The 25,931-nt window shown below is 44.6% G+C and overlaps 11 protein-coding genes across 11 annotated transcripts; 6 read left to right on the forward strand and 5 right to left on the reverse strand.

Moving 5' to 3' along the window:
* Nucleotides 1-78: 78 nt before the first annotated feature.
* SJAG_04710 (DUF1688 family protein) lies at nucleotides 79-1,860 on the reverse strand. The gene has a single exon (XM_002175757.2). The coding sequence runs from the start codon at nucleotides 1,531-1,533 to the stop codon at nucleotides 334-336; it is 1,200 nt and encodes a 399-aa protein (XP_002175793.1). The 5' UTR covers nucleotides 1,534-1,860; the 3' UTR covers nucleotides 79-333.
* Nucleotides 1,861-1,968: 108 nt separating this feature from the next.
* SJAG_04709 (uracil phosphoribosyltransferase) lies at nucleotides 1,969-2,874 on the forward strand. Its single transcript, XM_002175756.2, has one exon. The coding sequence runs from the start codon at nucleotides 2,206-2,208 to the stop codon at nucleotides 2,782-2,784; it is 579 nt and encodes a 192-aa protein (XP_002175792.1). The 5' UTR covers nucleotides 1,969-2,205; the 3' UTR covers nucleotides 2,785-2,874.
* Nucleotides 2,875-3,300: 426 nt separating this feature from the next.
* On the forward strand, nucleotides 3,301-7,743 carry SJAG_05337 (hypothetical protein). The gene is made up of 3 exons (XM_002175755.2): nucleotides 3,301-4,906; nucleotides 5,201-5,692; nucleotides 5,758-7,743. The coding sequence occupies exons 1-3, from the start codon at nucleotides 4,872-4,874 to the stop codon at nucleotides 7,295-7,297; spliced, it is 2,067 nt and encodes a 688-aa protein (XP_002175791.2). The 5' UTR covers nucleotides 3,301-4,871; the 3' UTR covers nucleotides 7,298-7,743.
* On the forward strand, nucleotides 7,677-9,954 carry SJAG_04706 (nicotinic acid plasma membrane transporter). The gene has a single exon (XM_002175754.2). It carries the CDS (start codon nucleotides 8,073-8,075, stop codon nucleotides 9,669-9,671), a length of 1,599 nt encoding a protein of 532 aa, XP_002175790.2. The 5' UTR covers nucleotides 7,677-8,072; the 3' UTR covers nucleotides 9,672-9,954.
* A 125-nt stretch (nucleotides 9,955-10,079) lies between these two features.
* SJAG_04705 (mediator complex subunit Pmc5) lies at nucleotides 10,080-11,785 on the forward strand. The gene is made up of 4 exons (XM_002175753.2): nucleotides 10,080-10,412; nucleotides 10,479-10,685; nucleotides 10,726-10,808; nucleotides 10,859-11,785. The coding sequence occupies exons 1-4, from the start codon at nucleotides 10,316-10,318 to the stop codon at nucleotides 11,216-11,218; spliced, it is 747 nt and encodes a 248-aa protein (XP_002175789.1). The 5' UTR covers nucleotides 10,080-10,315; the 3' UTR covers nucleotides 11,219-11,785.
* On the reverse strand, nucleotides 11,775-14,157 carry SJAG_04704 (elongator complex subunit Elp2; the record flags this gene model as incomplete). Its single annotated transcript, XM_002175752.1, has 4 exons — nucleotides 11,775-13,347; nucleotides 13,394-13,593; nucleotides 13,650-13,979; nucleotides 14,041-14,157. 4 exons carry the CDS (start codon nucleotides 14,155-14,157, stop codon nucleotides 11,775-11,777), a joined length of 2,220 nt encoding a protein of 739 aa, XP_002175788.1.
* Nucleotides 14,158-14,565: 408 nt separating this feature from the next.
* SJAG_04703 (formin For3) lies at nucleotides 14,566-19,048 on the reverse strand (the record flags this gene model as incomplete). The annotated part of the gene is made up of 2 exons (XM_002175751.1): nucleotides 14,566-16,445; nucleotides 16,498-19,048. The coding sequence occupies 2 exons, from the start codon at nucleotides 19,046-19,048 to the stop codon at nucleotides 14,566-14,568; spliced, it is 4,431 nt and encodes a 1,476-aa protein (XP_002175787.1).
* A 619-nt stretch (nucleotides 19,049-19,667) lies between these two features.
* Nucleotides 19,668-21,309, forward strand: SJAG_04701 (SNARE Ufe1). The gene is made up of 3 exons (XM_002175750.2): nucleotides 19,668-20,150; nucleotides 20,203-20,437; nucleotides 20,490-21,309. Exons 1-3 carry the CDS (start codon nucleotides 20,019-20,021, stop codon nucleotides 21,086-21,088), a joined length of 966 nt encoding a protein of 321 aa, XP_002175786.1. The 5' UTR covers nucleotides 19,668-20,018; the 3' UTR covers nucleotides 21,089-21,309.
* Nucleotides 21,243-23,449, forward strand: SJAG_04700 (SUA5/yciO/yrdC family protein Sua5). The gene has a single exon (XM_002175749.2). It carries the CDS (start codon nucleotides 21,442-21,444, stop codon nucleotides 22,648-22,650), a length of 1,209 nt encoding a protein of 402 aa, XP_002175785.1. The 5' UTR covers nucleotides 21,243-21,441; the 3' UTR covers nucleotides 22,651-23,449.
* Nucleotides 21,639-24,035, reverse strand: SJAG_04699 (mitotic spindle checkpoint protein Mad3). The gene has a single exon (XM_002175748.2). The coding sequence runs from the start codon at nucleotides 23,868-23,870 to the stop codon at nucleotides 22,782-22,784; it is 1,089 nt and encodes a 362-aa protein (XP_002175784.1). The 5' UTR covers nucleotides 23,871-24,035; the 3' UTR covers nucleotides 21,639-22,781.
* SJAG_04698 (CaCA proton/calcium exchanger) lies at nucleotides 23,977-25,813 on the reverse strand. Its single transcript, XM_002175747.2, has 3 exons — nucleotides 25,723-25,813; nucleotides 25,205-25,684; nucleotides 23,977-25,125 (listed from the first exon to the last, which is right to left on the reverse strand). Exons 2-3 carry the CDS (start codon nucleotides 25,567-25,569, stop codon nucleotides 24,240-24,242), a joined length of 1,251 nt encoding a protein of 416 aa, XP_002175783.1. The 5' UTR covers nucleotides 25,570-25,684; nucleotides 25,723-25,813; the 3' UTR covers nucleotides 23,977-24,239.
* Between the last annotated feature and the right edge of the window lie 118 nt (nucleotides 25,814-25,931).

A 25,931-nucleotide genomic window follows, 5' to 3' on the forward strand; every position in this document is an offset into this window, starting at 1 on the left:
TGAACTTTATTTTTTTTGCTTTATTCTAAAAGTAAAAGGAAGAAACTCGGCAATTTCAGAGCACAGTTTCTCATCCATTGTACGAACACTTTTTTTTAACTCCTCGCTGTTTGTTTCCATTGACCTATTCTGTGGCTTCGGAATTGTCTAGATGCACAAAAGACCTGTATATAACCCGAGGATCAGTGCATTTAGAATAAACTACAAAATGAAACTTGACTTTGTAACTAGACTCTCTGTCTCACTCTTTGATAAAATTCCTTACATTACATCCGTCGGCATAGACAAAACTAATAGTATCATTTACACACCAAATTACGACTCCATACCGTCTTAAAACAGAGTACCATCGCTTTGGATAAGGATGGGGCTGCCACCACCTTTACGGTTTTTGGCTGCCAGCAGACGACCCGACTTCCAGCTGCCTGCTTCGAGCATTTGGGCGAGCGTAAGAGGAGCAGCACCTTCGGCTGCAAGTTTCTCATTCACAAGCGGTAGCAGTGCATCCAAAAGCACAACAGTCATGGCTCTCCACTCGACAATAACATCACTGTTGGGTGCGTAAACGGCAATGGGAGAGTATGTGGACCGTAAGCGGAGTACGCCGAGATCGACAAACAGACCTCCGTTCCGATACTCTGGCAAACCGGTGAGCTGTTCCTCACCGCAAACCTCAAGTTGAAGGATTCGACGCAGAGGAATGAGCAGCGAGTACGCAAGCCATTGGGTCAATTTGTGGAAGGGCTGGATTTCCTGAATGGTGCTCGAGTACCAGGCATCACCCAAGTTGCGGCCACCCACGACAGTCCGTTCTGGCCAAATAGGCAGCAACAGCTGCTGCAATTCCGTCCACAGATTGGCCACGTCGAGTGTCGCACCTGATGACGTGCACTCAAGACGGTCAAGAATATCACTAGGCCGACCCTTTCCCAAGGACTTGCCCAAATTGTTCAAGATGGCCACACGACCTTGCAAGCCTTCAATAAGGTTGTCTTCCGTCACTTGCATTCCCGCGCCAAGCGTCTCCACGGTCAGACCCTCGAGTCCAACACCGTCGACTTGCAATGGGTTCTCCGAGTCACTGGAAAACAGCCCGGCTTCAAAGCACCGAAGACTAGCGACAGCGATACCTTCACTACGCCCATATTCAGCGCCATTATCAACGTAACGCCAGACGTTTCCAGCACCAGCATCAAGTAAGACACTGACAAACGTCACATCAATGACTCTCTTGCACACATCGAGTGCAGACAGACTTTTTGACTGCTGCCACGTTTCAACCAGCTGAGTCAAACGAGGCACACCTCCAACTTCAAAGTGTTGCCAACGGCCATGAGGAGGGATGGAACCGTACTTGCCCTCAAAATCACGTCGAATGACCGAGTAGACATAGTCGGCCACCTCGGGCATTTTCTCAGCATGGAATTCGAATGCTTTCAGTCCATCCCGTTCCGCGCACGCCAAAATTTTCTGGGCAGTCTCGCGAATGCTGGGAAGCGACAGCAAATAGTCAACAGAGTTTGTGGCCGTCATAGGGACAATGTGACAGAAACGAAGAAGAGAGAGGGAGAGAGACAGAGAGAGAGAGAAAGAAAGAAAGAAAGAGAGAAAGAAAAAGACTTAACAGAGGACTGATCCTGTTTCTATTGTTCAACCAAGTCCTGGAATTGTTTTCTGGTACGGTACTACGAGATCTCGTAGTCAATGAGTAAAAGTTGGAAAAAGACACCTTCTACTGATCCTTCGTGTCTTATATATCCCCTACACATGCTTATCTGTCTCGTAAACCTCGTTACAGACCGCCATCCTGCCAAACGAGATGTTTGTCTGTTGGTGCAAGGAACCGCGGGACAGCCACGGGGGAACAGACCGTTTTTTGGTGGAGCAAAACGACAAAGGGAGTGTGTTGCGCGCGGTACGGGGGGCAAGCAAGGCTGCCAAAGGAAAGGGCTCACAGCAAAACACCAAAGAATCGGTGCTGTTGGACACCGCGGGCATCCCGCGGTGAGCTGGTGAGTCTGTCTGTGATAGTCATTGTTGGCCAAATGTGAAAGTATAAGTAGAGGCCGGAATGCTCCCAGTAGAGCATCGTGTTTCCTTTCAGTTTAACGATTTTTGCTTTTGTCTTTTGAAGACTAATTTTCAGTAACAAACACTCATTCTTTCTTTCTGTCTTTCTCCATACCAATTTCTCGAATTCTCAAGATGACCGTTGCCAACATCACCATTTCTTCTCACCCCGTCGTGATGCAACAAATCGAGTTGCTTCGTGATCGCACGCTCTCTCCTTCGGCTGTTCGTGCGTCTATTGACGAGATTGCCCGGTGCCTGGCCTACGAAACGACAAGAGACTTGAGTCCCTCCAAGTCGGTCTCCATCGTCCCCGTCCTTCGCTCCGGTATGTCGATGATGAGCGCCTACTCCACTGTGCTGCCCGACGTCCCCATCTTCCACATTGGCATCTTCCGTGAAAAGGCCTCTCTCCAACCCATTGAGTACTACAACAAGCTTCCCAAACAATGCACCGATGTCGCCATCGTCCTCGACCCCGTTGTGGCCACGGGCGGCACCGCTAACGCCGTCATTGCAACTCTCAAGGAATGGGGTGCCAAGGAGATCATCTTCGTCAGCGTCCTTGCTGGCACCCAGGGCCTGAAACGCTTCGAAAACATGCCTGGTGTCCACTTTGTCGTCGGCGCCGTCGATGCCAAGCTCGACGCCAGCGGCTACCTCGTTCCCGGCATCGGCGACATTGGAGACCGCCTCTACGGTGTTTCTGCTTAGACGTTGCGCGTCAGTCTGCGCACACCTGGCTTGTAAAGCCTTTTTGTTTACACCTTTTTCGTTAAGAATACTATTATTTTTTACTCCACACTTGTTTCAACCAGTCGCGCACTGTCGCAAGTATCGCATTGTGATTGGCCAAACGTAATGCAGGCCGAAAGTAGCGAGCGCGTGCAATGTTCATTGGCTGTTACAAGTGCATTTAGTGTCGCAAAATTTGCTGATTGGCTAGAGCATTCTGCCTTTTCGCGTCCTTCATTGCATGCTGTTTGTTTGAGAAAAATGATTGTCCGTGCGTTGGAACACGAAAGGACCAAGCACGCACTATGCGCACATTTCGCGACCCCGCTGCACACAGTCGTCTGTGAATTCGACAGCAAGACAGACTTTCATTCGCTCTCTGCACTCCCAGTGGCCTACTCCCAACAGCCACTAAATTTACACGCAAAACAAGGTTTGTGACGTAAATGTGAACAAACCCTTTTCTTTGATAGACGCGTCGCGTAGGTGCTCGGCGGAAAATGAATTTCTACTGCTCCCTTTCACTTACCCTCTTCCAACCACACTCACACTCAGCACCAATCCTCCCCAATGCCTTCTACCCAGCGGAGGCTTTCTAAGCTCGCCCGGTTCACCAAGAATGACTAGAAATGCGATCTGGGCTGCTCCCTGCACCGAGCTGCCTAGCGCTGCAGTGTTTCTCCGGTTGATTTCTGACAGTCCTACTACGTGCGTGTTCCATATTCTTCCGCTCACTAAACACACGGTCTCCTGCTCCCTCCTCTCCTCCGGATGTTGCATAATCGATTTCGGTTAGATCGGATTTTTGTTTCGCTTACGTCATTACGCTCTCGAAAGTAAGCGCAAGTTTCAAGCTCTTCTCACTGGCGGAACGAACACTAAACTTAGTTTTTATTGTCTCATGCGAACGAGCTGTCACGTGAACATCCAATCGGGGCACCTAGCTCTATGCGATAGCCGAACGTCTTGGGCCCTGAAACACCGCCGTTTGCGACAACGGCAGTTTGCGCCAGCCAATCGCTAAAGGCTGAGGGGAAGCCTTCTTTCTGCTGTATTACAAATGCCGATTCACGTGCAGGGGCTGAGCGATTACGTCCAATGATTGTCACGCTGATCCCTCGCTTGCGCTGGATTTCAGAGATGACGTGTTAAGTGATGCCATATACAGTTGACGTCGCATACGCCAAGTGCCGAAAAAGTCAGGACGAACTCTGCCAGAAACCGGGGAAAACGCTTCGCTTCGCCCTGAAAAACACGAGAAGCACGCACCGGGCGCGTCTACGGCAATTACACTCGTCAAAACAATCCCTGCTTGGCATCACAGAAATTGGCACCTCCTCTCGCGTCGTTCGCTCCGGCTTCTCGTCATGGCCGCCCCCTTCCCCGCCGCTGATCCTTCAACTGCCGTGCGCGAATCCTTTCTACACATCCCTGATGCATATCTTCCTATCAAGATCACTGATTGGCTTGCAGATGGTCCCAAGTTTTTGTTCTCTCGCGGCGATGCATTTCTATCTCTTAGGCCCTCGGTAGGTTCACCCGGTTCGCGAGGGCTCGAGCAGTCGAGATTATATATGCCGTGGCCTGTTGCTTAAGCCGGAGAAGCAAAAGTCAGAGACTTGACTTAATTACCGGCATCGGCATTCCAGAGTCCGTGGCGCACCCATTCACGCAGTTAGGGCCCACGTCCTAGATTGTTCCGGTAGCGCTCACAGAATTGAGCGAGTGTATCGAGTTGAGAAATTGTCCTTGTGTGAATTGCACCAGATTCCCCCGCTCTGCACCACTCAAAGAAGACAGGGCTGTCTCGGTAGTGCATCCCCGCTACGGCATTGACCTGTGTGTGTGTTTTGCCGCGGTCACGGTAAGAGACAAAACCCGACGAAGAGCTCGCAGAAACACGGCTTCAAACGTCAGCGTGGACTAAGGCGGATCCCGGCCAACGACCATCAGCGTCCCACGAATCCTGTTCGTGGTTCACAGCTATATTCAGATCCTCAACTAGGAGAGCCGATCAAAGAACACTTCGTGTCGCGATACTCGCTGCGTGTGTTGAGAAAAAAAGGATGTGTAGGACGCGCAGAGCTTGCGATGCATGCAGGTACGATATGATAGCTGTTACGATTGGCCGATAGAGAATGCGCAGACGACTTAATTGAATGATTGAGTGTGCTGTATGGCGTATTTCACATGCCGGCTGAGAAACCGATGTGTGGCTTCCGATACACGCACACACACTCACGCACTACACTAGCTCTTTCGGCGGCTTCGCTTGTTGGAAAGCATTGCGTCAGCTGTCGCGGAGCAAATAGCTGCTCTTGCGTATCCTGTTTCCCTTGGTCGTTTTGGCTTGTAAGTCCCTAGAGCTCGTTTACTAACTCTGTCGCCTGTGCAGGAAGCAAAAGTTCAAGTGTGCCAAGCTGAGCAGCAACACACGATGCCGCATGTGTGTGGTCTACAATCGCGAATGCTCCTACAATTACCAGAGAAAACCTCGTAAAAAGCGCGGAACATCTTCCGCTTCCGGCGCAAACCCCAAACCAGCAAGTGCCAATGACACAGATTCGGCTGTCGTGCCTGCGGACGCAAATGCCGGCAGCACACCCACAAACAGTAGCTTGTTTGTCGGTGCAGCTGCTGCCAAGCAAAATGTGTCGCAAACGCAGTTGTCTCCCCCGATTAGCAATTCTGCTTCTACCACCTCATCTTCCCAACTTCCCACATTCAACACATATTCCGCCACCCAACCATCGGCTTACGAGTGTTCCAATGCATTATTATTGACTTCAAGCGACCAGCAGCTGTGCTCGGATCTTTGCACTCCATTCGCTTCCGGACCAGCGGCAGCTCCCCTTCCACGACAAGAACCATCATTCGTCGTTGTTGAGTAAGTGTTATTTGTGTGCGTTAAACAGCGCGGAGTGTGCAAAGCTAACAATTGCTTCTTCATAGTTTGCCGTCTAAAGAGGCACTTCGAAGCGCTTGCATCAAATTTTTCATTTCTTTCCCTCCCCTCTTTACCATTAATCGTACAACTCTGCTGCAGCGCGTTGAGCATGGAAGTGCTTCTCCTGCGCTACTCTTCTGCATCCTCGCCGTTACGGTGCCATTAATGGAGCCCTTCGGTGTGGACAGCAAGTTTTTAGATCATCGTCTGTACGGTCAGCAGGCAAGCCGAATGTTGGTGCAGGCATCTCGCAATCCAAACCTTGAATTCTTACAGGCGACGCTGATTATGTGCAAGTATGAATGGAACATTGCCGAATACCAGAAAGCATGGCACCGTCTGGGCCTCGCCATTGACACCATGTATGCCTTGCGCCTGCATCTCGAGGTGCCAGCAAACATGCCTGTTGTCGAGCAGGAGTCGATGCGGAGGACAGTGTGGTGCTGTTTCATTCTTGACCGTATCTTTTCCACCGGACGAAACCGGCCGTTCCGGGTTCATCTGAACAAAATTCGCATCAGCTTACCGGCAAGCGTCACCAATTTACTACCGCCAAGTGTGGTCGATCCGCTACAAGCTAGCTTGTACAATTCGAACAAGACTATTTTGGCAGCGACGACCGAACTGCTTGCTCTGTGGAGTGACATAAACGCATGGGTATACAATAAGTACAAAGACTCTGACTTCAAGCCGCCATGGGATCCAACGTCCACATATGCGACGTTGCTGCAAAAGCTGCATCAATGGCACCAAGCATTGCCGCCGCTGCTGCGCTATACCGCTGGGAATGTGCGAATATGCTTATCACACTTCAGTGATGTTGCATATCCATTTATGCACATACTTTTCTTTGCGTGCAAGATCTATCTCATGCGAGAGTATGTGCCAGTGAATGCGATGGAGACACCTCGCTATGTAGGGCCGCCGCACAATTTGCATCCATTTGGTGCTGCTCCAAGTGGGTATTGGTACCGGACAACAGAGGAGATGTTTCTAAGTGCACATGCAATTCTGTACCTGTTGGAGCAGTCGCTACATTATAACAAGGCCCCTCCTGACCCGTTTATCACGTTTTGCGTGTTTATGGGAATCGCAGCCAACATCCACCTAGCAACTTTCCCTCATTTGTGCCCGTCCATATCGTTGTCCCCGCCCGAACGCCTGTCGCTCGCTATTGCACATCTGAGGAAAATGTCGGGCGTGTGGAACTCCGTGCGCGACTTTTACGAGATGTTGCTCTTATTTGCCGAATTGTGTGCACGCTACCGAAGCGAACTTGCCAAGCGCAAGCTGGCACTCGCCGAGAGTTATGGCCTGAAGGACGCAGAGATGGATCCTGCACTCGGAATGGAGCCAAGCAACTTTCACTACATTCTGCTCTTTGACTCTTCGTCTTCGAGTTACGTAGGAAATGAACTGTTTGACAATCTTCCTAGTTCCGAATCAATTCTCGAACGCGAGGAAGAAATCATCAACAAGCTTTTCGAGTTTGGCTACTTGCACAATGTTACTTCCAAATCAACCGATCTGAAGCATGAAGGTTAGTGCGAGCGGTTTCTGCGTCCCAGTGAATGGAGCGCCTACTTGCTCGCATGCTTGATTCATTCAACTTCCCGCACGTGTTCTCTCTACTGATGCAGGATCATACCCTTTTATTGAAAAAAAGGACAAATACTTGCGCCTTCCGAAATTTGTTACAAATCTCTATGTTAGTCGGCAGCAGCCTGCTGGGCTCTGCTTCCGATATTCAAAATCAAAGTTTACGATATTATCTCGTCATCGCCGGTCCGCGTCCCGAGACTGCATTCGTCTTGTGCTGTTTAATTTTCACATACCTTAATGTTTTCTTCTTTTCCTCATCCAGCTGTCCATATTTACCGGTTATTTCCATCAATCACTGCTTCCACAAATTAACAATGCTCGGATTGCGCGTGCATCCTTCCATGGATGCTTGATCACCCGACAGAAGCTTAATTCTTTTTTTGCTACGGTAAATCCGTATTTAGCGAATACAACCCGACATTTTTTCTTCCTATCTGCGACATCCATCGTCGCATTCCCCGCCTTAGACATGAGCAAGCCGACCGGGAGGCCCGCGGTGAAGAGCGGCCCTCCCGGGGCTCATTTTTGGTGGTGACTTTGTGGGGACCGATTTCCGATCTTCTAAGCATCCACGATCCCGATCTGTGATCTCATTCGCTCGTCACGATGACCTGGCTCGCATTCTGATTGGCTGCCAAAAGGTGGGTAGTCACATGGTCTTGTGAGTATAAAAGGGCGCCGGATACACGGCGGGTTTAATATGCATTATTAGTCCCGCATGGCCGAAGTCCTATCAAACCCCACACACCGCCACATGGCCACAGAGGCCCCCACTGCACTCGACGCCCCTGTGAGTGGCAGATCGTCGGGAGCCTCGTTCGAATCCCATGGCTCGCAGGTGCCTAATTCTGAACTCCAGCGGGGCCCGTATACGAAGGAAAGCTTAGAGAGTAAGGATGCGGTTGTCATAGTGGACTCAAAGTCGAGCTCTCAGGACAGTACAATCTCGCCGGAGCAGCATCGTCGCCTGCTCAGACGACTCGACTTGATCATTGCTCCTTGCATGATGATTATTTACATGGTCGCATTTTTGGATCGTACCAATATCGGCAATGCTAAAGTCGCAGGGCTTCCAGAGGACTTGCACCTTAAAGGAAACCAATTCAATGTTGCTACGAGTATCTTCTATGCCACTTTCATTGTTTTTGAAATGCCGACGACGTTACTTATGAAGAGGTTTCAGCCGAAACAAACTCTCTCGTTCATTATTTTTGCCTACAGTATAACCACCTTGTGTACCGGCTTTGTCAAGAATTATTCGGGTCTTATTGCTACTCGACTCATTCTGGGTGCTTGTGAAGCTGGCTTGTTCCCTTGCTTGACAGTATACTTGACAATGGTTTACACGAGAGAGGAGCTAGCTCCTCGAATTGCATACTTGTTTTCAGCAGCAGCTATTTCTGGCGCGTTCGGTGGTCTCTTCGCATACGGCATTCTGCAGATGAATGGCGTCGCTGGTTTCGCTGGCTGGAGATGGCTTTTTGTTATTGAAGGTATCTTGTCGTTCCTGTGTAGCATTATGGCTTTCTTTGTTTTTCCTAATGACCCGAAAAATGCATGGTTCCTTAACTCGGAAATGCGTGGACATATGCGCATTCGCGAGAACGCTCGCACAGGCGACCTGGAAGAGAAAAAATGGAGCTGGAAAGGCGTCCGTTTGGCGCTCTCTGATCCGAAATTATATATTATGTCCATTGCCGAGTTCGGCCAAGATACATGTCTTTATGGCTTCAGTACCTTCTTGCCTGCCATCATTCGGGCTATGGGTCATCAGGGTTTGTCCGTGCAATATTTGACTATTCCCGTGTACGCTGTCGGAGCTGTCTGTTTCCTTACGGCCTCCTACATCTCGGATCGTATTCGGTCTCGCGGTATTGTTTTGATCATTAACAACATTTTCCCAATTGTTGGATATATTCTCCTACTTACTCGACAAGGTCATCCATCTGTGTTGTACTTTGCTTGCTACATGTGTGGTATTGGTATCTACACCGGTGCTGGTCTGCCTGTTACATGGATTAGTGGAAACGTCGCTCCTCATTACAAACGTGCGACAAGTATTAGTTTCATGATGGCTACGGCCAATTCTTCTGGTATTCTCTCTGGACAAATCTATCGTTGGGCCCCGAAATACATCGCAGGACACGCTACCTCGTTGATTGCTATTTCTATATCTACGATACTGCACTTCGTTACCATCATGTATCTTCGACGCCAGAACAGAAAGCGACAAGCATTTCTCGATTCGGGCGCCGATGTTGGCGAGAAGGCTACCGTTGCGGATGACTCCAATGTCCACTTCCGCTACGTTATTTAAAGCAAGGCTGAGCTGTGGACCTTTTGCTGCTCCTTCAATTTTTGTTTTCTGTTTACAAAGTGCTTTTTTGTTTGTACCATTCCCCAACAATTGTCGTGTCATTGCTACGCTCCCTCCTTCATTTTCTCCGTCATGGTAATGATGATTTCGATTTTCCGTCTAAACCCTCATTCCTCTTTTCATTCATGTCCCCTTCTCAACATTCAGGTAAGCGTACTGTTATACGTTTCATATTCAAGTTCTTCTTTATCAGTTTTTCAGCATAACTTACTAAAACAAATACAAATCACTTTAATATTGCTGAACTTTATAGAAATGTCGAAACTAGTAAATTTACTTTTTGTTTAGTTTTTGCTTAGAGTTCATTGTTTATGACGCGTAGCGCGTTTTAATTAATAACGATTTAAGCTCTTGGTTATATTCGCGTCGCGCTCCTCCTTTCCTCTGCAAAACAGTAATCGCAGTATTGTTTCTACAAAAAGCAAAGACGAAAACGTCTTTATTTGCTAGAAATAGGTTTTTTGAAAGCTGAAAAGGTGATTTTCTTTTGGAATTGCAACTGTGGTTGCTTGTTTATGTTCCTGCCATTTAAAATCCTTAGACTTGAAGAAAACTAGCTCAACGTTACACATAAAGTACTCAAAATGTCGTCTGTTCCCCCGGCAGACTTGGATTTGACTAGCATTCAATGGAGAATGCCTGAATGGGTTCAGGCAATGGGCGGTTTACGAACTGAAAATGGTATGTAATTATGATTGAGCGATACAAGCTTTCCACAAGCAGCGGGTTACTAACTTTTATTTATAGTCCTGGAATACTTTTCTCAGTCCCCATTTTATGACAGACGGTCAAACAACCAGATGTTGAAAATGCAGTCTCAGTTTAATGCTTTGGACCTTGGCGATATGAACAGTCAATTACAGAGATTACAGGGCATTCAATTTGTAATCATTCACGAACGTCCTCCAGACTTGTGGATTATTCAGAAACAGAATCGGTTGAACCCTAGTGAAGGTAACTATTTTGTTACGCAAGACTCCGCTGACAAGAACAGTTAAACCTCTTGCAAATTACTTTGTCTGCAATGAAAATATTTACATGGCCCCAAATGCCTATACGTTGTTGGCTACCAGACTGGTAAGCGGTTTGTCTTGTTTTGGAAAATGAACCGTACTAATTCTATTCAGCTGAATGCAACTTATTGCCTTAGAAAGGCGCTTAGTGATGTCAAGGATATAGCCTCGTTTTCGCCAGAACGGGGCTATTCTTACCCAACGAATTTGTCTTTAGACTCAGAACTGGATGAATCACAGCAGGAAGATAATTTGGATGACACCGTAGCTTCCGAAAACCAAGAAACATTCGCTGGTGACAGACAGCCAAACCCACCTGCAAGCGAAGAAAAAGAAGAGGCCTCTAATACTCCATCCTTAGAGTCAGCCATGACTCCGTCTCTCGACATGTCCGTTTGTCGAGCTCTCTTTCAAAGCATTGCAGTTCAAAATCAAAAACTTGCACAAAATAGTCAGAGCAATTCAAGCACATAGAATGGCAACACAGGTGCTATTGATAGAAAAATTTAAAAAGCAGTATACAGTTGCGTTAGCAAATTTCAACTCGTATTGGAAAAGGTTGCTCACTTTGAATACTTACTGCTTTTCACAAAGTTGCTAAGTTACCTAGCCTTAAAAAGCAACGATTCACGCTGGTTCCTAGGACACGAGAAATGCCTTAATAGCGGTCTTATGAAATCATGAGTCTCAATAAGTGATTTACTTTGGAACTTGAAGAACATTTATTTTCTCTTCCTTTCATTTGCAACCATGTCTGAAAAGTCTTGGTAAAATAGTGCAGGTTACCTTCTTTTTCTGCACTCGTTGATGCGGTATACCCACTGTCATTCTCATGCATATGTTCCCACTTATATCCTGATCGAGATCCCTTTTTGGATCATAGCAATGGTCACTTCTTTGCTATTATAATTGATTGAGGGATATTTACATTTTCAGTCGTCCCTCACTTCCGTACCTTAAAATTCCTTCATACCTTCACCGTAAAAATGTAATTTATTTAAATATCCAAACCTTTTATTACATACCGTTTTTAGAGCTCCGTAAGTTTTATGTTCAGTATGCGAACTGAAGTATCATCACTAGCGACCAGAAGTTGTACAGTGGAGTCACAGAGGACTGGTCGCCAAGAAAGACACGTTATAGTTTTACCAGGATTAAGCTCATTAGGTACTTTAGTGGGCTTCCATTTTGTAAGATCCTGGTGAGGACATTGCCAAATAAACAATGCTCCAGATTCTGTACCAACGGCAAATAACAGCTTATCCTGGTAAAGGAATGGTGCAAAATCAACGGCTGTTACAGGAGTGGGAAATTGCAAAGCCGAGACGTTCTTGGCGCTTTTTGTCTCCTCATCTAGCTTCCAAAACTTTACGAATTTGTCACGAGAACCGGTAGCAAATACGTAACCAGCCGAAGAGGGAGCCCACGATGCGTCCCAAACAATTCTGGAATGCGATTTTAAAGTGGCATAAGGCTCAAAAGAATCTTCAATTCTTTTGTGCAGGCACACCAATCGATCACGACCAGTGGATAACAGATATTTGTCATCATACGAAAACTTCAATGTAGTAATTGTCAATGAATGACCGGAGAGAACTTGTGTTTGCTTCCAGGTAGCAGTTTCATATAAACGAATAACTGCGTGATCAGGGGTTTGAGACTTACACGCACTGGCCAGTATAGCGCAGTCTTTTGTGGCACAACAAGCGTAAACTTCATAACCGTGTCCATAAAGCTTTTCGACTTCAGGGAACAACGTAAGACGTTGAAGATGTTCTTCCAAAGGCGCGTCGTTGAGACTGTCAATCACTGCTGTGATAGGTTGCTGAAGTTCTTCGGCGTTTAGAGTACCTGTCTCCGTTGAAGTAATGGCTTTATTCGACAAAGCCAGTAATGGGACGTTTGCCGCTTCAGGCAAGCTTTTTTCATTCAACACAATTCCGCAGATACGATTCAAAAACCGAAGAATTGTGATAGGCATATCGAAAACTCGCATGACCTTTTCATCAGCACAGCTGATGAATCTGGTTGCAGAAACCACATACAAGGAATTCATATCATAACCGTGTATTTGAGGACGAGCCATTTCATGCCATTCGCCATTCTTGAGTGGTGCAAACAACCGTGTTGTTTGGTCAAGACCCGTTGACAAAAAGTAGCGACCTTCGGGCTCCCAAGAAACGCATTTTACAGGAGCAGCATGACCAGAAATTGAGCATTTCTGAACCCATTCTCCAGATTCATTTACCCATATACGCCAACCACCTGTACGGCCCCAACAGGCAACAGCTGAGTCATCGGGTTTCCATAAACCGCCCCAAAATCCACCTGCACTACCAGTAGCAGTCGTGGAACCATGAGAGGATGCGATATCACCCAAACGTTCGGCTATAATCCAAATTCCGGTTTGTTTGTCCGCTTCCCAAATAATGAGCGAAGAATCGGTAGATGACGATAACAAAGCGTCTCCTGTGCTATTCCACTTGATCGTCATAATCCAATCTTCATGACCTAGTAGCAGAGCATCAAAAACTATCTGCATGTTCATTCCACTATGCTCAAATTTGAAAGGCTTATTCATCAGCAACTCTTCACCAAGTTCACTTTAATGGTTAGCTTTAGCAGTTCAGTTTATAAGATTCTTCGTACGTTTCCTCATCCTTGGGAGCATCTTCCTCTGCTTGTAAAGTCAAAGACCACAAACGAATGAGTTTGTCTTGACTTCCAGAAGCCAAAGTTATTTTTGAATTTGAATTCGTGTAGAATTCTAAACAACGAACCCAATCAACGTGTCCAAGCAAACGAGTAGCAAGCCGAAATTCTTTCGCATCATTTGAGGATGTGTAAATCTGGATGGCTCGAGAAGTACCGGCAACAGCAAGTATTTACAGCCCTGAAAGTTAACCATAGACAAAGCCATTGGTATGCAATTCTCTAACTCGATTTTTGTGTGTTTCACAAGCTCCTGCTTAGTGATATCCCAACTGAAGACAGAACATGTACCATCGCTACAGCCGCAAACGACAATACCGTCGTAGATGCACATACAGTTGATGGAGGAAGACAAAGTAGTGGTAAATACACAATCATAACCGTAGTCTCCCCCTTTTTTCCAGCATTTCAACTCTCCGTCAATAGAAGCTGAAAATATAAGTAAAGCATCATCATACTGCAAAAAATTCACACAGTTTATAGTAGTTTTGTGTCCAGATAGAAGACAATTGATTCCATGAAGCTGTAATCGCCGTGTTAGTGAATGTCCTTCAAGTGAAATTGAAAAATCAGTTACTACGTACAGGATCACCGACAGCTACCAAAGACTCTGCTCCAAAGGCAAGGATGTCGTTGGACGCCCAAGATGCCGCAGCCGGAATCCTATTGCATCCAGTTATAAGAGCTTCGTACTGAAACATGAACGGAGGTGTTGGAACTAGGATGGAAACAAAAACAAAGAATATGAAGAAATAAAATTAAGAAAAGTTCCAAGTTCTACAATGTACAAATCCAAAATCAGTAATGTCAATAGTCGAGGCTTCTACTGACTAGAAGAGAAACTATTACCCTGGTTTGGCCCGCATATTTTTTAGCTTAGGATCAAGTGTAATTAACAAAATGGTGAAGGTGTATCTAAATCTATATTTATTTAATAGCTTTGCTATATGAGGTTGATTAGGGTGTCCGTTTCAGTTGACTCTTTATAAGATTATTGGCATCATGAAAAAATGTAAAGTACAAAATCGTCCAGCAGGACTCATTACCAATCTAATTAATTGCAAACGTCAAGTGTGGTAGAAACGTGTTAAAAGGGCTTTAGAGAAAGACTAAGTAAGTTTATCTTTTTCGAGCATTAATAGCATATCCCGTGCCTTCGAAGGCTGAGTAAAAGCAGCCCGTGATTGAGAACGATGTCTTGTTTTAGGCGCAGCTAACTGTAATTCTGAGTAGAGGGCAGCCTCATGATCTGCGCGATTATCGCTTGTTTGGTCTTCTTTGGTCTGGTCAGAAGAGAGGTCAGTTTCTGAAGAAACCGATGAGATTCTCAAATCTTGAAGAAGACGTTGGGCTCGAAGAACAGGATTCACTCCCTCACTAGGATGTGTATGAATAAGCGGACTTTGTAATACACGTTCCTCTCGTGAAAGGCCGTCAGTCGTTTGATCTTCATTAGCCCGAAGGCTACTGCCTCGAGGTGTTGTTCGTAGTTTAAAGTTGCCGGCCTTGAGATTATCAAAAAGAATGTCAATCAACGTTGGCTCCTTTCGAGGAGGAGGCCGTTTCACTTTAACAACGCGCACCTTTTCTTTTCGTCTGGCATTTTCTTTCTCAATCGCTTCGCGGGCAAGATTCTGCTCCCGTGCACGCTTATAAAGTTGGAAGAAAGCATTTAGCTTTTCGAATAGAGTCTTTCTAGATACTTCAAATTTGTCTTCATCGCAGAAATAAGATACCAACTCCGTCAGTGCCTTCTTAGCTTTCTTCTGAAGAGCAAGTAGCTCTTTCAGCTTTTCCTTAGACTCTGGAATCCACTCCATCAGCTCGTCGCGTACCTTGTCCTTGGGGTGTAACTTATCAGGATCCGAGAGCGCTCCTGATTCCACTTGCTTGGCAATTGTCTTGAAGTTTTCATACAATTCAGTTACGCTGTGTTCGGCACTCTCGATTTTGTAGCCTGCTGCAACCGCAACCGCCTCAAAACAAGGGAAGCAATCTTGGAGACTTGGGAAGTAGTAGCGAACAACACGTTCGAAATAGTGCATCAGGTTCAGCTTTGCCTCAGAATCCTTCAGTGCGTCAAAACGTCCAAGTGAATCGATGGAAAAACCAATAGCACGACGAGGTGCGTCATTGAGAAAGTTACCAATGTGAAGAAGTACCTGCATAAAATATGCTAACTGTTTATCCTCCATCAAAAGAGACGCAGTTTCATAAACAACCTTGTTTGCCGTAGTTGCGAGCTCGAGGTTTTCTTGGAATGAAGACTTAAAATATAATGCATCCATACGGACTTGAAAATATGGCCATATCTCAAGAACAAACAGGACAAAGATCTGTTCGTTTCGGGACAGCTCTTTTATATTCTTTGCTTCCTCCTTCTTCTTACACTTTTGGGAATATGGAAGCAGAGATTTACGAAGACCTTCATCATTAGTAAGACCTGATGTAGCAAAGAACTTAACAATAGAATCATTGGTAGTCGGTGTTGATAACAAAAGATTTGCTACATCCTCAGGAGACATAGATGCATAATCTCTTAAAACGACTCCCATGTTTTGTTGAATACTTGCGTTCAAAAATGTCTTTTTCGTTTCCTTTTTCACTTTAATTTTCACTTGTCCAGCAGCAAATTGTCGCTCAAGGTCACGCAAGATACCAGCTTCCTCAATGGTCTTCACAGTTTCATCAAAATTCAAGGCATACTTAGTCCATAAGGTATTCTCACTTTTGGGGAATACCTTCTCCCAATGAACTTGTTTAAGTCGACGACTTGGATTGTAAACATCGCGGAAGGTTTTAAAGTTGCTGTACTTGGCAAGGGCGCTGGTAAGAAGTGCACCAGGCGAAACAGACGAGCCCAATAAGTTTGGAAGAGCAGGAGGTAAAGGAGGAGCACCTGGAGCACCTGGAGCAGCGGGTACACCAGGCAAAGGTGGAGGGGGAGGAGGACCAGATGTACCAGGCAAGGGCGGAGGAGGAGGAGGACCTGACAAACCAGGCAAAGGAGGAGGAGGAGGAGGAGGAGGAGACCAGAGTACCTGGCAATGGAGGGGGAGGAGGAGGGATGGATGCACCGGGAATTGGAGGGGCGGGGGGAGGAGGAGGACCAGATGTTCCAGGCAAGGGCGGAGGCGGAGGGATTGAAGAAGCAGCAGGAGCAACGGGAGCTGAAGGAGGACTACCAACAGTTCCCGGCAATGCAGGAGGTGCAGGTATAGAGCTTGTCGAGGGAACTGGTGCATGAACTGGAGCAGCAGCAGAAGCATCAGGAAGAGAAAGCGGAGCAGGAGGAGCAGAAATCGTAGGTTTAGATTCAAGTTCTTCAGATTCGACAATTGTAGCACCGGGTTGTTCAAACAATTTGGCAGGTGACACTTTTTTGGGGGAAAGTGCCTCACTCTTAACCAAAGGAGCAATGATACCTGTTGGCGAAGCGACTTTTTGTTGAGTCGATTGCTGGAAAATAGGTTGAACACGATAACTAAACTGTTCTTCCATTGCATCAAGAGAGTCAACTGATGAAGACCGTTTTAAGGGAGCTGCCGCAGACTCTTTGATGGTTTCATCATATACTGCAGACAGAGCACCAACGCTTAAAAGTGAAACTTGGTCTTCAATTTGTTCAGAAATCTGGCTAGCGATTTTTCCACGAAGATCTTTAAAGTTCATACGGGCTTCAGCCTTTGGAGGAATGTAAATGCTCTGTCTTGCTTTTACATCGTCGATAAAAGTACTCTTATCCTTTGCTATGCGCTCTAAATGCGCAATAACACAATCTCTTTTGTCAAGCTCCTTACGAAGTTGGTCAACTTGTTCCCGTAAAGACCGTGTTGCATTATTGGATCCTTTAGCAATTTGTTGTAAGAGTGTCTGTTTCTCTGAAATTAACAGCTCGTTTTCAGCTTTCACACTTTTAAGTTCAGCAGTGACCTGTTCCATTTGAGACTCAGAACTCATGCGATCAAGCAATCTTTGTGCAAGTACAACAAGACCGCGTTCATTATCCGTTCGTGGGGCACGAAATTGCTTCACTGAAGAAAGTGTAAAGAGCAAAAGATCCAAACTAGTTGAGATTTTACTTAGGTCATCTTCATCACTCAGGTGTTGGAGTATGCTATTGAACTCCGTCTGTAGTTCTTCATGTCTAAGTTTCTGAAGAAATTTCCGATAAAGGGAAACAGACTTTTCCACGACATCATCTTCTTGTTCATTATGAGAATGTTCATTTGGTATGGAGGGCAAAGAGTGACTGGGTTCTAAAAGTATAGAATCTTTCGTTGAGACGGCATCATCATCAGCACGAACATATGTTTCCTTAAATGCGGAGGTAATTGAATGAAACATGCTTACCTGTTCATCAATTTTTCTATTATGCCATGTTCCGAGTTGAGCAAGCAATCCATAAATGTTCGCTTTAAGGAATTCTAAAATTAAACTCATTTGTTTGTCAGCAGCCTGAGTATGTCCGCAGATTAAATTCACCAAGTATATATTCGCACAGACATAGTCTGCTAGGTGACCAGTATTCGTCAAAGAAGAAAGGTTTTCATCGGCCGTACCCGGATCAGTACCTTGTCCAAAGGATTTTCCGAAGACTGCACTGTGTAACGCATCCATCCAAGGACCAAACATATTTTTAGAATGCGTCCGAGTTTGGTTGGCCTGGAAAGAGGCCAAGACTAAGGGGAGACTACGATCGCTCTTATCATCACAAAAAAAAGCGAGCAAAAGAGCAGCAAACCGACGAGCACTTAAGTCGATGGAGCATAAACACTCTATAACAGATTCCAAGCATGCACCTTGAGTATCATACACAACCTGAAAAAGTCGTTCCTGTGCAACAATACTAGACAATGAGTAATATAAGCATTTAACAACTTCATTTTCAATGTCGGCATGTTTCACTCGCTTTTCACCATAGCCAATGCTGTTGAGAAGACGAAGAAGCAACGCAAGGCCGCCTTGTTCGGCAAAGGCATCTAGCCAATGAACAGGTTCGGTTCGAAGAGATGCATTTAACGAAACTAATACATCCTTTCTTCGAAGTTTTTCCCGAAGCTTTCCAATAAAGTAGGAAGTACTACGTCTCTCTCTGGCTTCCGCTCTTCCATAAGCCTTGCGACTGTACTCGAAAGTAGGCGTTTTCATGCCTGATTTGTTTTGAGGCACAGCGATAAAACCGTCGCTGTTAGTTAAAGAATGGTAAGATGAACTACCATCTGTGGATTGAGTGTTGACAGAATACTCTGAAGTATCCGACGTTGTTTTTAACGAAGCATGTGGGTCCGGCAACGGCCGGTCGTAAACAAAATCTTTGTGGTCGTACTGAGAGGCAGCTCCAAGCGACGAGCGAGATTTGTTATCAAAGAAAGCTTCCTCTAAGGTACTGACAAGCGTAGAGGATACGTTGGATTGACTTTGGTGAGAGCGGATGGATTGCTGGTCAAGAGAGATACTGGAAGAACTACGAAGTGAATCCCCGTCGTTCAGGCTGCTGTGCTTCTTTTTGATACCGAGGGCTTGAGCTACGCGTTTGGAAGGTGTTGTCAGACGAAAGATCCCGAGCGTTGTTTCGTGGGTTTCTGTCATAAATTTAAAAAGAAAAGAGTGTTAGATGGTTTCTTGCAGCGTTAGCCAAGAGAGGCAATACTAGCTGGGCGTACGTAATACGATTTAAATAGTTGTATGGGGGTAAAGAATGACGCTGAGCCAATTTCTTGTAAGAAAGAAACTCGAAAGTAATAAACCAAGGAAAGGAGAGATAGAAGATCTCTTGAACGTTAAAGGGGAAAACGAAAGAAGCTCCAAAAGACGGAAATCTCTTGGATTGTTGAAACGTCCACGCGGTGTTTCTGCTTCTCTCACCGCTGGGTACTTAAAGAACAAGAACAAACGCAAGAAACGAGGTTACGAACTGAATGAAACAAGGGAACGGGAAGAAACGGAAAAGGGCCGTAGTCTTTGTAATTCTGGTACACATACACTCCTCGTTAAACGAAGATCTATTCTCCTTAGAGCGGGACAATGCGTTTCCGGAGAAACTCAAGAATACACGGATTGACTACCAACCTTCAGGTTTTAAGCAAATAACACACAGCATATGCGCTCTAATTAGCTTTGGATTCCTTACCGATAAACGGTACCGCTTGTACCAAGAAACTTTGCAATTGATACAAGTTGGCAGTGAAATGGTGTTGGAAGACAGTATGGTTGGTATGGTATACCTTGTCTAGTAAGAAAGTAGTACATAAACAACAACCACAAAATCGTGGGTGAGAATCAGGCGGTAGCTTCGTTTTTGTTACGGTTAAATCTTTATTTTGTTAACAAAAGCTGTTTGAGGGATTCAATTTTCGGGCTTTCCTTGTGGTATCGTAGTAACTTATAAGCAGCACTTTTCTTGACTTTTGGAATTCAATAGGCTGTATACGGCTTGGTTTTTGCAAACATTCTGGTTGGAACTTGGATACCTTTAAGGTGAATTTCCTTGTCCTGTATTCAGTTCTGGTTCTTGTACACATTCCGGTTCTGGTCTTTTTCATTTTCTTCTGTTGCAAAAATGACGGACAGAACACTAGACTTCTTCCGTTTAATTGAGAAAGACAGCAATGTTAAGCTTGCGGAGCTCAGTTTACGACGACCGAAAACAAAAGACTTTGATGACTCATTCTTAAACGAGGCTAGAATCATAGTACGTCTTGATTTGTAAATTGATTCCAGTCAGTCAACTAACTGCAAATTAGTACAACTCTATTTACAAACTACAAGTTTTTCTTTCTCGAATCAGACATGCTTATTTGAAGTCCATCCATGTCCGAAACTACAGTGCTCTAACAAAACCGTTGATGGAATGCTCTCGAGAAGAGCTCGACAAACTCGAGCTTAGTGATGTTCAGCGAGATGAAATCGACCAAGAGGCCTCTACAATTATAAACATTTGTGTTAGCAGGATTAAGGCATTGGAGCAAGCGGAAGAAAGTACGTGTGAATAGAAGCTTTTTCTGTGGACCCGTCATACTAACATGTTCAGACACTAAGACTGAACTTGGAGAGAAGCATTGGTACGAAGGTTTAAAAAACCCGGAAAAACGTGCCCGCAAAGAACTGCTCCTAGCTCATCATTCTGGCGTGCTATGGTTTCTACAGAACTCGTTATCCAAAGTCTCAGAGACTCTATTCACATTACAAGAAACGCGTTTTGAGCAAGCCAAGACAAGCTCACTACTTAACAACAACTGGCAGAATCGATCTTATTCGCCGCCTCCTCGTGTACAATTATCGCAATCCGACTTTTCTCAGAATCTGTCACAAACTCAGATACAGGAACTAGAGGATGAGAATGAATTGCTCTTACAAGAATTTGAAGACACTATGCAGCGGGTGCAGTACACGAGTCGTTCCTTAAACGAAATTATACGACTGCAAGCTGAAATTTCAAAGCAGCTCTCGCTACAAGCTGCACAAACGGATAAATTATATGAAGATGCTATGATAACTTCTGATACAATATCTAGTGGAAACACTCAGCTGAAACAAGCACGTTCACGAAACAGTCGGGCAGCAAAGGGTTTATTTATCGTATTCCTTATTTTATCGTTTCTTCTCGTGGCGTTTGATCGTATTCTTTAAACCCATACTTATGAATTTGATGCAAGGGAGCCATAACGAGCTATAATGTTTCATAGAACTATGAGCAAACTAATGTAAAGTAATCGGAAATAGAACGATGTGACTTACGGTTAAATTGCATCTACGTCTTCAATTTGTCTCTTACTGACATTCTATTACTTACTTGATTGTTATTTCATACACCGCCAGACCACGGACACTCGTTCGAATCATCCATATCACACCTCACTTTGCAGGCATTGAAAAAATCCGGTGCAGTAGTTGCCTTACGGGAAACTAATACATCAATAACGAGGCAATTACTTCGCAGAATAAAGTTTTTTTGGTCGCCGGTTTCGAATACGTTGGCGAGAATGAATACAAAAGTAATACCGGTCGACAGCACTTCTATAACATTTCAACCTTCGTCTTCTTGTAATGAACATCCTTTTGAGGATCCTAAGGTTTTGATTCATTCTAAAGAAACGGAAATTGCACTGGAAGAAGCTTCATCTATCCTTCATCAAAAAGATGGAATTGTAGCTTTCCCCACAGAGACTGTTTACGGACTTGGTGCTGATGCACGCAAATCTGAGGCTGTATTAAACATTTACAAGGCAAAGAATCGTCCGGCTGACAATCCTTTAATTACTCATATTGGGTCGTTGAAACAACTTAGTGAACTTATAGACTCTACAACACAAAAAAACAAATTAAAAGGTGATTCCGGTTTATGGGAAAACATTCCTTTGGTATACAAACCACTGATAGACCGGTATTGGCCTGGTCCAATGTCCATCCTGCTTCCGATTGAAGGTACCGAAGGCTCTCCTGTTTCAAAAGTTGTAACCGCCGGACAAAGCACTTTTGCTGTTCGAATGCCAGAACATCCTGTTGCGCTGGCACTAATATTGAAGTCAAAGGCTCCATTGGCAGCTCCATCTGCTAATGCCTCCACTCGACCTTCCCCTACTTTGGCGGCTCATGTATTTCATGACTTGAATGGAAAGCTTCCACTTATTTTGGACGGAGGTCCTTGTGGTGTTGGTTTGGAAAGCACTGTCGTTAATGGACTTTGTGACCCGCCTGTTATTCTTCGTCCTGGTGGCATCTCACTTGAAGACATTCAGTCTTGTGGGGGTGTCTGGAGTCGTACAGTTGTTTATAAGCCAACAGATGATGTGGAAAAGAAGTCGTTTGTCCCCCAGACACCGGGTATGAAGTATAGACACTATTCACCAACTGCAAAGGTTCTTCTCTTTGAGGGCATGAGTGAAGCAGAAGCAAACGATATCCTCCAAAATGACTACTTACATGCAAATCAAAACACTAAACCGCCAAAAATCGGTGTTTTAACAAGTTGTCGTTGGAACGTTGAGAAGTTTAGCGATATGGTTTCTGTGAGTATGTGTCTCGGTCGCACAGGTAAAGAAATTCGTCGTAACTTGTTTTCTATGATCCGTGATATGGATGAGAAGCAGATTGACATTATTTTGGTTGAAGGAGTTGAATCAGATCATGAAGGACTTGCTATCATGAACCGCCTGGGTAAAGCAGCTTCTGCCGTATACCGTTCGGCATAACGCGTTCTACGTTTGAGAAGACTTCTCTATCGTATTACGCTCTCTGTTTTTATTTTAGTTTATTAGGTCGGGTAAGGAAGATAAAAAGAATTACATGGGGTTGTATTTAAATGCATTAGAGAGTACATTGTTTAAAAAGTTATGTACTTTTTCGCTCGAACTTCTTCAGGTGAAAGTTCGATGCCGTGTGGGCCCTGTGGATAGCAATCATGGACGTGAAAAGCAAAGTTAACTCCACTTTTGGCATCTTCCTCCATAGTTGGAGGCAGTGTTTGTTGTAAAGGGATTTGTTCGTCTCGATATACATGTAATTTATGAGAGGTTGTGGACTTTCTGCTTTTGATTGGCAATGTTACTCCAACCCAGGGTGTCGCTGAAATGGTATTCTCTTTTCTTCGAACAGCCCGTGAGCCAAACTGTTCCCATGCTGTATCAAGAGTTGAGGACGGGTCGCCGGAGGCATCTGAAAAGACGGTGATTCTTTTCTGTACCGGTTTACGAAAATGCGCTGCAGCATGAGAAGACAAAGTTGATGATGATGATGAATCGCTGCCTAACGAGAGCGTGTTTTCAAATTTGATTTGTAAAGCAGTCTCTGGGAGAGTCTGTTCTTTTAGACAGTCGGGTGCTTTCTCCATACAACGATATAGAAACTCCCTTCTGCGCTCTTCAAACCGTAACGCTGGCCTTGCATGTCTCTCTTGGCCACGGTTGTAAATGCTTAGAGCCTTGGCATACAGCCCTTTAGATTCAAAGTAGTTGGCATACTCCTCATAATATATAGAAAACTGAAGTCCAATTTTATGAACTTCCAAGAAGGAAAACAGTTCAGCAGGGTCGTTTGTGTATGGAGCATACCGTAGCCAAACTTTCAGGTACCGAATGTCGTTTTGGTAAAGAGGGTCTTTAAGAAAATGCTGTGTGCAGCGTTCAAGTAAACGAACAAACTCGCTTACATTGCTATCGCCTTGAGGAAAAGTTTCCAGTGTCCATTGTATATACTTTAACCAAGGTTCTAAAGGATCGTCAGTAGTTCCAGTGTTTTGGATAGCTTCTTCATAAGATTGTTTTGTGGCTTCAATATCTTTTATAGCAGACTCGGAGGGATCTCTCGTAAAAGCCTTTTCAAGTGCTCTCGCTCTATGACCTTCTCTTCGTGGTTCAATGTTTTCTTTTTGAAATTCGATTGTCTCAATATTCACAATTTTTGAACCAGACATATTTGCTCAATTCTGGTAACCATGTACTCAAAATGTAGATAAAACGATAGGGTAATTAACAGAAAAAAGGAAAATGATATTACTTCAATAGAGAACGCAACTTATGTGCAAGAATTATTAATAGGCGGTTGCTGAAATGCAAGATATCAAACGTCGCGGTAATTTATGGAAAGGAAGTTGAGACAAAGACAATACAAAATATACACAATGACTAACAAAAATGATAAAGCATAAGAAGACGGAAAGTGTTTCATTCATAAAGTCCTCTTCAATTAAAAGAACGGAAAAACTACTTACTGTAATTGCAAATGGCTTTCAAAAAATGGATTCATCCATTACAATTCATACAAACGGTGATAAAAATAAACTTCAAGCAGATCCATCTGGATATAAGAAGAAGGCAAGAACAATGATGCCGTAGAGAGCAAGCAATTGCACGCCTTCCAACCAATGGGAGGAACCATCTTGAATCAAATAATTCACAAGAAGAACAGAAACAAAAAGAATGACAGTTTCAAAGGCCTCAAAATAAAGGGTGAGGGGTTGCGATATAAAGGCACCAACCAGCACCAAAAAGGGAGCCAAAAAGAGAGCGATCTGAAGGCTAGATCCAATGGCGACGCCCAATGCCAAATCCATCTGGCCACGTAAAGAAACAATAACAGCTGTCACATGTTCGGCTGCATTTCCAACGATAGGCAGAATGATCAAACCCACAAAAGTTTTAGAGATATTGACCTCCTTTGTAAGGTCATCAATTGAACTAACAAGTTGGTCTGCGCACAATGAGACAACGACAGTAACAATGGCAAGCATTGCACATGCTGCCTTGATGCCCAACATAGGTGGCTCTTCGGGCTCCTCAAATGCGGCTACGGGATCATTGCACACATCACGATGCGTACGAAGTTGGAAAACGAGAAGCAAAATGTAGACAATAAGCACAAGAACACTTGTTCCTCTAGAAAGAGTGATCAACGCATCTTCATTGTGAGCATTTTGAGGGACAGTCAAATGGAAAGCTGCGGGAATAAGCAAAGTCGCCGTAGAGAGGGCCAGCATGGCCATCATTGTTTGGGCAACGGTAACATTAAACTTTGAAATTTGCTGCTTGATGCCTCCAGCAACTAAACACATGCCAAGAACAAGAAGAAGGTTAGAGAGAATGCTACCAAGCAGAGAAGCTTGAACAACACGCAATTCACCTTCCTTTAAAGCCAAAATACCCACAATAAGTTCAATGGCATTTCCAAAACTATCATTGTTAGTTATTAAATTCATGCCAAAGAAAGACTGGCTCGTTTACAATTCGCATTGTAGACCTTGAGACTTACGTAGCATTCAACAAACCGCCAATAGTAGGACCAGCAATAGCAGATAGCTGTTCTGTAGCAAAACTCAAGAGGGAAGCTAAGGGAACGATGGCGAGCATGTTAAACAGGAAAATAAGTTTAACGCTCCATTGCATCCAACCCCAAATTAAACCTAGGGGAACAAAAACAAGAAGGATATTCAGGTAATTTGAAAAAAGTACAGAGCGAGTCACAAGCAGCATATTCGTAAATGAGAAATGCCGAGCAAACGTCGGGTCATTATTTGTTCCCAATAAGGGTGTACTTTCACGATGGTCTTGACTTGAAGACGGGAAGGAGTTCATTGCGTTTAGTCTTGTCCTAGCAACGTTTAACCTCTCAATCATATCACAGTGGCTTGATAACAGTCAATGTTGTTGTATTGTTACCAAGTTGTAATTTTACCCTTAAATAACAAGAACACACTTCACAAATAACAAAATAGAACGAGTAATGTAACCTCTGGACTGTTAGAACATACTCGACTGTTTAATCCGTACCAATTCAGCTCTATTTTAAAAAACGGCTAATGTACGTAGTGAGTGCGTTCCTCATCGTTCATCGTTGGTAATAGAGCTACGGAAGAAAAACAATTAAAGACGAAATTCCGCACAGAAACATGTTACAGTTATTTGTTTGAGCGTCTACAGAGAGTATTTTTCATTTGAATAGCAGTGAATAGATTTTTAGCTTAGTACAGACAATTATA

The sequence above is a fragment of the Schizosaccharomyces japonicus genome (assembly GCF_000149845.2).
Source record: "Schizosaccharomyces japonicus yFS275 unplaced genomic scaffold supercont5.3, whole genome shotgun sequence".
Taxonomy (NCBI): Eukaryota; Fungi; Ascomycota; class Schizosaccharomycetes; order Schizosaccharomycetales; family Schizosaccharomycetaceae; genus Schizosaccharomyces; species Schizosaccharomyces japonicus.

What these genes read in the sequence shown, in the direction of transcription:
- SJAG_04710 (XM_002175757.2), bottom strand. Translation starts at nt 1,533, where the DNA reads ATGACGGCCACAAACTCTGTTGACTATTTGCTGTCGCTTCCCAGCATT.
- SJAG_04709 (XM_002175756.2), top strand. Translation starts at nt 2,206, where the DNA reads ATGACCGTTGCCAACATCACCATTTCTTCTCACCCCGTCGTGATGCAA.
- SJAG_05337 (XM_002175755.2), top strand. Translation starts at nt 4,872, where the DNA reads ATGTGTAGGACGCGCAGAGCTTGCGATGCATGCAG. An exon ending in AGAGCTTGCGATGCATGCAG is followed by an intron (nt 4,907 to 5,200) that starts GTACGATATGAT and finishes TCGCCTGTGCAG; the next exon opens with GAAGCAAAAGTTCAAGTGTG. An exon ending in CCATCATTCGTCGTTGTTGA is followed by an intron (nt 5,693 to 5,757) that starts GTAAGTGTTATT and finishes GCTTCTTCATAG; the next exon opens with TTTGCCGTCTAAAGAGGCAC.
- SJAG_04706 (XM_002175754.2), top strand. Translation starts at nt 8,073, where the DNA reads ATGGCCGAAGTCCTATCAAACCCCACACACCGCCACATGGCCACAGAG.
- SJAG_04705 (XM_002175753.2), top strand. Translation starts at nt 10,316, where the DNA reads ATGTCGTCTGTTCCCCCGGCAGACTTGGATTTGACTAGCATTCAATGG. An exon ending in CGGTTTACGAACTGAAAATG is followed by an intron (nt 10,413 to 10,478) that starts GTATGTAATTAT and finishes TTTTATTTATAG; the next exon opens with TCCTGGAATACTTTTCTCAG. An exon ending in TCGGTTGAACCCTAGTGAAG is followed by an intron (nt 10,686 to 10,725) that starts GTAACTATTTTG and finishes TGACAAGAACAG; the next exon opens with TTAAACCTCTTGCAAATTAC.
- SJAG_04701 (XM_002175750.2), top strand. Translation starts at nt 20,019, where the DNA reads ATGACGGACAGAACACTAGACTTCTTCCGTTTAATTGAGAAAGACAGC. An exon ending in TAAACGAGGCTAGAATCATA is followed by an intron (nt 20,151 to 20,202) that starts GTACGTCTTGAT and finishes ACTGCAAATTAG; the next exon opens with TACAACTCTATTTACAAACT. An exon ending in ATTGGAGCAAGCGGAAGAAA is followed by an intron (nt 20,438 to 20,489) that starts GTACGTGTGAAT and finishes TAACATGTTCAG; the next exon opens with ACACTAAGACTGAACTTGGA.
- SJAG_04700 (XM_002175749.2), top strand. Translation starts at nt 21,442, where the DNA reads ATGAATACAAAAGTAATACCGGTCGACAGCACTTCTATAACATTTCAA.
- SJAG_04699 (XM_002175748.2), bottom strand. Translation starts at nt 23,870, where the DNA reads ATGTCTGGTTCAAAAATTGTGAATATTGAGACAATCGAATTTCAAAAA.
- SJAG_04698 (XM_002175747.2), bottom strand. Translation starts at nt 25,569, where the DNA reads ATGATTGAGAGGTTAAACGTTGCTAGGACAAGACTAAACGCAATGAAC. An exon ending in GGCGGTTTGTTGAATGCTAC is followed by an intron (nt 25,126 to 25,204) that starts GTAAGTCTCAAG and finishes TAACAATGATAG; the next exon opens with TTTTGGAAATGCCATTGAAC.